Here is an 8,391-nt window from a genome sequence, read left to right on the forward strand (position 1 = left end):
AAGCAGCAAGTAGACACAGACCCTAACTGCTCTGTCCCAGTGGGGGTAATATTACTATGATCATTTTTCAGGCCTTAACTTTCACAGGTTTGTCCTGTTCGGGGCTCATGGACAGCTTTATCCATAAGACCATTACTAGGACATTGGGAGACAAGTCCTCAACATAGTTCCTCCCTCCCATTCCTAAAAGATCGTAAGGTCCTCAGTTAAATCTGAAGTTTCAGGTTACCACACATGTCCTGGTGGGAAGTTTGGAACTGGTGCAAACCATGTTATGACCTCAATCACTAAACCCCTTCCTGTAAGACCAAGATCTAAAGGACCTCATTCCAGAAACCCCACAGGATACCACCCTATAGCAGCACAGCAAAACACCCATGCTGCTGAAATCAGAAAAAAGTTCACGCCCTTGGCAGATGGCATTATTCCACTGAAATCAGGTGTGTAAACAGACACCTGCTAAGGATGTGGTTGCTGTTAAGAGACAGTAGGAAACTACAGCCCAGCCAGTGACTACAGGTGGATATTTCTTTTTGCAGCCTACTGCCTCCCCCTCATTGAAAAAAGGCAGAATGTGCCGTCCATCATGGATGAAAAAAAAAGAGACGTTACTGTCTTTATCAGGCTATTTGCATATAGCCTTAATTGTCATTGCTGTTAGCCCAGACCAATTAGAGTAGAAATGACTGTAAGGGAGGAAGGAGACAAGTCTGGAAAGTCCCCCTCTGACTTTTGTCTCTTAAAAATCTGTTACCTTACAATTTACACCAGTTCCAAACGATCCAGGAAACATTCAGTTAAATATTAAAAAAACGCAAATATTTACAGTTGCAAACTGCATCATGCAAAACAAATGGTAATTTCTAAACTCTGAGCTTTCTGCAGCAGAATGACAGGGATGGAATAATAAAAAAAAAAAACCCAACATCCTTTGCCTCATGCATTTTGCTTTCCGATTTTGGTTTGCTTCTGTTGTTGTTATTGATTTTTTAATAAGCACAATAGGCACAAAAGCCCAGAGAACAGCAACATGCTGAGCAATGGAAAATGAAGGGGACGGCCAGAGTAGGTTGTTAACATAAGTGGAAGTCACCGATCACCCACGGGGAGCAGGTCTTTTGCGTGGGACGGGTTTTTTTAGGGGTAAGAAACTAATTTTTGTTTTATGAAAACCACTTTGCAGTCTTACTGTTCCCTCAATTCTCCCAGTCCCGCAAAGCCTTCAAAGGCTAAGAAGTAAAAGGGTCAGATCTGAGACTGTTCTACACATCAGAAAGTTTATTAAGTCTCAGCCACAGAAGCGAGAGGGGGAGAACTTGACACGTAAGTCATAATGAGAACCTAATTAAACTCCTGGATAGCAAAGATTTCTGATTATGATTTCTTTCCTGCTTACTATTCCAAATGAATGTGTTGGGGGGAAACCCACTATTTTTATGCAACTGGTGGTCTCTCTGCTGCATTCTGAGCAACTCATTTTAGTTTTTACCCCTCAAAAGGTGTCAGTCTTGTATTGTGTCTTAGCACACATGAAGCAATCACTGGATTGAGAGCACTGGTGGGCAGGAGGTGTTTAGAAGTTGTGCTTCATCTCTACTCCCATCCAGCATTCCCTGATAGCTTCAGTTCTAACCGCACCCCAGTGGAGCGGGCTTGGCGAAGAAGCCACTCCCTCAAAGCAAAACCAGGGAGTCAGATAAACCACCCAGGCCACAAAATAAGGAGAAGTAGCCCAGCTCATTCATTTGTAGTTCATTTACCTGATCAACATCATGTTTTTCAAAGTCCTGTAGCTGCCTCTGGAAACCCATGTTAGGATTGGCACAGGACCTTGCTGCACGGACAACAGACAGTGCATCTTCCCAACCAAAGTCTGTGATGGTCATGATGTAGGCAACCACCAATGTTACACTCCTGGAGACACCTGCAAGGCTGCATGAAAAAGGAGGTGCAATAAATTGGAGAAGTGCTGTATTTCATCTATCACAGTTAAAAGCATCACTTCTCAACATCACAGCAGATTGCTGTGTTGCTTGCCACAAGGAAGAAATATTTGAGTCGAAGAGTTTTGGTGCTGCTTTTTCAAAGGTATCAGAACAAATCTATGACAAGATCGAGAAAATGCATTCCAAGTGGTAATTCATATGAGACTGGAAAGGAAGAAATACATATTAAGACTTCACAATAGCAGGGGACAGTGCACATATTCTAAGTTAGATTTGGGTTTTAATAGGCTGAAAATAAGTCACCCACTTTCTTCTGCTTATATAGATCGGAGCAGTGAAATAAGACCATTCTGCCTCCACCATGAATACAGGCTTCAATTTCATGGGGCCGAAATTAACTTTAACTGAACTGTTGAAGTAAGTATGTCTGGTTGCTTGAGCTCTTTCCTGCTATCCATGCACTTTGCAACTTCACCCCTTGGGACTCCAGTTTCCCCACATGAGACACTGGGGAGAAGTAAGAATCATTCACTACTACTGGTCTGACAGCACTGGACAAAAAATTCAAACTATTACTACCGTGAGTATAAAGAATGTGTTTGAGTTACATTTATACCAGACTCTTTCACTTGGCATTTCAAGAACATTTTATGCTTTTGAAATTTGCTTCACAAATTTAAATATATTTTTTTAAAACTCTGTCAGAATTCAGACTAATTATCCCTGTTTTACATACATGGAGACTGACCAAATGACTCGTGCACAGCCCTATCATGAGTCAGTAGCAAACCGAGGATTTATGCTGGGTACAAGTCCTACGTTGTACAGTCCAGTGTTCAAATCACGAGATTACTCTGATTCCAGATATAGACTGAGATATGTCACTTGGACATACAGCACAGACTACAACCAATAGCAGAGAGCAAGAAAAAACCCAGGGTGGGATTTCCTTTTCTATTCTCTACAGTCCCAGGAGCATCTCTCCAATCAGACTTGCTATTAACAAATGCAACATTTGAATGCTTCAGCAGTTTAAAGAAAAAAAGAGAAAAAAAAGTTGATTTCTGTTCAGAGGAAATTTTTTAACAACTCTATAAGTCACCAAAATAGCTGTTATAGAAACTAACCAAATTATTAGGATTATGGAAATCACATTTAGAAATACAGTGATTAAAATAACAGGAAATAAATAATATATCTCTAGTCAATGCTTCTCTAGTCAAATCAATCCTACAAAAAGATTTGATACAAAGACACTGTCAAGATGAATTTCTTGGGTTCCTTTTATTTGCAGGCAGCTGCCCACCCCAGTGACTCTAAAGTCCTAGCGTGAGGCTTTAATAGCACTTGCAAATCTTCTGGGGCTCTTCAAATAAAGGGGGCATTTCAGCCCAAGAGGATTGTGCTATAAAATGTAGATGAACACTAACTTATCGTTAAAAAGATGAACATCCAAATCAAGGTAGAGAAACCCTTAAGAACTTTTTTTAGCAAGTGGTATACGTACCAATGAACTAGGCAGCCTTCACCTGTAAGCCGGCACTCATGGATAAATTTGATGCTCTCTCTGAAATGCCTTGCCCTGAAAACAGAAGCAGAAGGGGAATAAAGAAAGTGCTCTATCTAGTAAAATCACTACTTAGAAAGAGAGAAATGTATCTGAAAGCTCACTTAACGCTGTTTCTAGAATTTAGAATTGCATACAGGTCTTAAAAGGTAAAAGTTAGTGTCTGCCAATGAAACGCAAACTCACTGGCATAGTTATATTTTCCACTCTACCTGAAGAAGAAGAAACTGGTATCTTAGGCACTACAGTGTGGTAAACATTAACAAACATTTTATTCTGATGACTGGGCAGCTGTCATTATCTCAGTAAAACTGCAACGTCACCTCTTTGCCTCCCAGTACCAAGTTGCTCATCCTGCCTCTGCCTTTCAGACTGCAAAGCCTTTGGGGCTGCCTGCAATTTATTGCAGGTGCGAGCAGCACCTCTTAGTTTAGTAGAGTGGGAGTTTACCGTGGTCTTTGAGGGCTCTTGCAATTTAAGCTCGCAAGCAGTAGCAAAGTGTGCAGCACAGAGACAGAGGAAAGGGCAGTCAGTACCAGGCATATTAGCAAAGGTGAACCAAAAAGCGTGCTGCGCTCAACACCCATGAAACACAACGTCCTGTATTCAAGATGTTTCCCCTCTCAGGGTGAATATTATACCACAAGGGTAAAAGAAAAAACCTCAGCCCAGCACCAGCAGCCACACAAAAATCAGGAATACCCACATAAAAGGAAGCTTCCCTTCCTGCCCAACAGTGCAGCTGCTGATACTATAAACACGCAAGATCTGGAGGAGGACAACAGTGATGCAATAGAGTGACAGTGCCTGGGGAAGTTGCAAAGCCCAGGATTCCCTCTCCAAAGCAGTTCTTGCATCACTGGATACAACATGGAGAACACAGCTGGAGAAGACTTGAGTGACTTATTGGGAAAAATCTTGAGGCATAATGCAATCCAAAGCTTTAGGATGGCACGTCAACTCAGGATTCTATGTTTCTCAAGAAACAGATCAAGTATGTGGGATCAAGTATGAGGGACAAAGCCTTACAAATGCATTTCTACTCAAGACTGCCACTCCAAAACATTTTCACTGGCTAAGTTCTAACAAATCATGGCACTTACATCTGCCTGGGGGCACAAGCAGCTTCACATAAATGAACTCGGAAAGGACAAATGAGAAGTTAGGCTGTGTGCACAGGAGGCCTTGCTATTGCACAATGAAGGAGCACTTATCAGAGATTGAACAGATTCAGTCAGATGATTAGGGCTGGATTGACAACACCCCAATCTTCTCATACACCCATCTCTTCTCTTTCTCTCTAGAAAATCTGGCCAACAGCTCAGCTCCAAGCACCAGTGAATTCACTTCAATGGTCTAGCACAAGTTCTGGTTAAACACTTCAGTGCTTTGGTTTGAAAAATATCTGCGAATGAGCATAACACCTTTGCAAAGTACTAAATATATCTAGCAGTGAACTCCATTCACTCATTTTTATTCACCCTTCCTTACTGCTGACACTTGGTCTGCTGAAACGCTGTCAAGTGTGTTTAAAGGAATTCATGAAAACGAGAAAAGAAATAGTCAAGCTGATAATTGGCGCTGCTCTGTAGAACCATGGCCCCTCCTCACCCTGAGTCAAAGAAAAGAGAAATGTACTCCTCCACAGCCCTATGTTATCGGGGTCACTGCTGGCTGCGGCAGACACAGTTGCCTAAATTCATTGTCAAAGTTATGGTACAAACCATATTTACATGAAAACTAAGACTGAGGACCAGTTAGCTGCATGGCAAGTGCCAGACACAAAGAAAAATGACAAATCTTACATTAACCACAAAACAGTTGATTATCATCTGTAACAGGAAAGCACTTGACAAATGTGTTGATTTGCAGTCTATTTGTTGGACTGAACAGTTCCTTCAAGACAATTTATTACGTGATATCTGGCTTTTGCATCTCCCAGCTTAAAGCTGGGTCCTGAACTGCATCATCTTCACAGTGGGAAAACACCACAGGAAGAACCACTGGTACGGTGCCCCTACCAGCATGTTGTAAAAGTTATCTAAACTTACACATTACCAAGCTGGATAATCCAAATCTAGGCTGAGGGCAGAGTTATGATACCAGATCTGCATGTTCATTTGTTGCTAGTCAGGCTTCTACGAACAATATAAAGGTTAAAAGGAAAGCATCCAAGTCAGACAGGAAGAAGCATCTTGATGTTTCTTTCCTTTAGCAATGTAAATGCAACAAAGATCCACCTAAATTTCTTTTTTTAATAGGTTATCTGGCTTCTGTATTGTCACCACTACAGCCTGACCATTGGAGGTTAGTTCCTTAGAAACATATAGCCTAAGACAATTAGCTGGAACAGGACAGGAAGGGGAGATTTGATTTCTACAGAAATAACTTTTTAGCAACAGGTTCTATAGGAGATGACATTTCTGGAGAAGTCAATGGCCCATGGTAAAATTCTCACAGTCCAGGGAAAGCACTCATTTAGCACACAGGAAGCACCTCGAGTCTCAGAAGCAACTACTTGATTCCTATGCTTGATAGGGCAGAACATGGGAGTAGAAGCAAGCTTTTGAGCCACTTTAGTGAACACCCACATGTTAACAGGGGAATTCCAGCTGTATTTCCCTAGCAATTCATTCCTCTGAGGAAGGCAGCTCCACTAAACAAGCTTACTACGAGTAAATGCACATAACACGCATCAGAAACCAGAAGTTTCCCTCACAAAAGCTGAGCTGAAGTGAATTAAGAGCTCACAGTCCCAAAATTCAATGGGTAAAGGCTTTCAGTTGGACCTTATCAACCTGCCAGCAGTTGCAAAGTAGCAGCAAAGCTTCTGAAAAACTTGCTGTTGGGAGAGAAAGACAAGAGAGCAGTGTGTTTCTGGTCAGTTGTGCCTGACAACTATTGCTAAGAAAACACAAGGATCTGCCATATAGGATGCTGCTTTTTCTTTTTCCTGACACCACCAGAATCCCTGTGTAGATACATAAAGATGTTGCAGAGGGACCAATTCCCTTTCCCGTTCCCCAGCTATCCCTCCCTCCAAAGAGGGCACAGGCAGTACGGTTAACCGCTCCTAGATAAGATTGTGTCAAATCCCCACAGACTGAACAAAGACAGCTTCCTCTTGCTCTCAGAAGATTGCATGTGCAAAGCAAGCAACATTGCTATTTGTGAGCGTCATGATTTGATTTTACTTGAAGATTTGGACTGTTTAAAGCAAAAAAGAAAAATCGGTTACTCATCAAGTTTTATTTTAAGTGATAAAATGTATCAGTATTAGAAGTAATGACGTTTGCTCGCAACCACCTGATACCAAAGCAAGTATTTTAGACGCCTGCTGCATAACAGAAACAATACTCATGCAAATATTGTATTTTCTTACTCAAGCTTTAAGAGCTTTGGTACTGCGCCAGACAGCTCAAGCACCAGAGGTGGTTTTTCAATCTAACTCCTTCATATTTAACAGTGAGGGAGAGGCTGAATTGTACATTGATTAACGTTCATCACAAACGCCATCCTTTCTATATCCATTCCCAAGTGATCCAGATCTCTATTAACAAAGGAAGCAGCTTTGCAAAACATTTTCAGAAATGCTACAGATCTCAGAACACCAACAATTAATGACATGTGAATGTTTCTCTCTAATCTCTTTTTTTTTCCTCTTCCCCAAATTATTTTTTTACATTTATTTTTATTTGAGTATTAAGGCTACAAGTCTTGGAATTTAGGGGCTTGGGGTGGTTTTTGGTGGGGGGTGGGTGTGGAGGTTTGTTTGTGTGGTGAGGTTTTTTGGTTTTTTTCCCCTTCCCGTAAAATCACGACAGAAATGCAGAATGAAAAGGCAAATCACCACACATCAAATGCCACGCTGGAGTCTTTCTAGGGTACGAGAAACACGTACTCTAAAAATATCCCCTGAAAGCATGAGCCGGAATATTGCTGTGATGTGAGAGAAAAGCCATGCTGCATTTCCTTCCGTACCTACTAGGCCTCTTTCAACTACTTGTTTCTCTACAAAACGTGGTAGCAGGATGTGGCTGAAACCCCCCTCGCTGCTCCCCAACATAAACAGTGAGCTCTAGAAGAAAGAGTTGGTCACCATCCAAGTTGTCTTACAAAACCTGTTTTGATTTCTCTTTGCAATCAACACTTGCTATGCTCAATGGTTCACAACATTAAAACCAAGGGCAAGTCAATTAGTGTTTCATGAACGTTAGCAGAGATGAGAAAGAGCGAGGCTGGGGCACCCTACTTTCAGTACATAGATCCTCAAGGCAAGAGTCATTGTAGGGCAGAAACTCCCCACCATGCCAGCCTACTACTAAGGGCAACGGGGCCTTCTAAGGCAGGTTCAAGAATCCAGAGTAAATAGTTGCAGGGGTAGTTTGCACACTGGGACTTTATCTTGAAGGCTCACTCTGAGGAATTTACTTCAACCCTTGAAGCATCAGGCTTCATACCTCTTTCAAGTATTTTCTTCTCATTAATGGCTGGAGATAGCGCTAGCTAAAACGAACAGCCAGGCAAAAAGATTTACAAAAACAATGGCTAGAATAAACTAGGATTAAATTAGGAGTGTCCTCACTAAGGAATTCCTGAAGTTTAAGGCCACAAATGAAAAAGAGTGTTTACATACTGAGCCTTCTACAAAGCCTTACACACAAAAAGCAGGGTCCAAACCAAAGTGGCTGGAATAAAGTGTTACTGTGTTTTCTTAATGGATTAAAAACCACAGCTGTGCAATACTTGTGAGAGATCAGAATCAGATCTTTCAGCTCTTTGTAAAACAGGCGCCATGTTACTGAGGAATTTCTGTGGGTTTGTGATTTATTTTTAAAGAAAACTTACAAGTTCTGTGAGGGTGAGTCAGCAGCAGGA

General features: G+C 41.5%; 1 protein-coding gene across 1 annotated transcript in view; it reads right to left on the reverse strand.

Annotated features, from left to right (window-relative positions):
• Positions 1-8,391, reverse strand: part of DUSP22 (dual specificity phosphatase 22) — a 42,924-nt gene that overhangs the window by 4,106 nt on the left and 30,427 nt on the right. The window contains exons 7-9 of the mRNA XM_035890583.1: positions 8,362-8,391; positions 3,454-3,528; positions 1,761-1,932 (exon numbers count right to left, since the gene is read on the reverse strand). The exon at positions 8,362-8,391 is cut by the window's right edge and continues 1 nt beyond it. Of these exons, the coding sequence (XP_035746476.1) occupies positions 1,761-1,932; positions 3,454-3,528; positions 8,362-8,391 (277 nt within the window). The remainder of the gene's footprint in view (positions 1-1,760; positions 1,933-3,453; positions 3,529-8,361) is intronic.

Source organism: Egretta garzetta, unplaced genomic scaffold (assembly GCF_000687185.1).
Source record: "Egretta garzetta isolate BGI_Z169 unplaced genomic scaffold, ASM68718v1 scaffold283, whole genome shotgun sequence".
Lineage (NCBI taxonomy): Eukaryota > Metazoa > Chordata > Aves > Pelecaniformes > Ardeidae > Egretta > Egretta garzetta.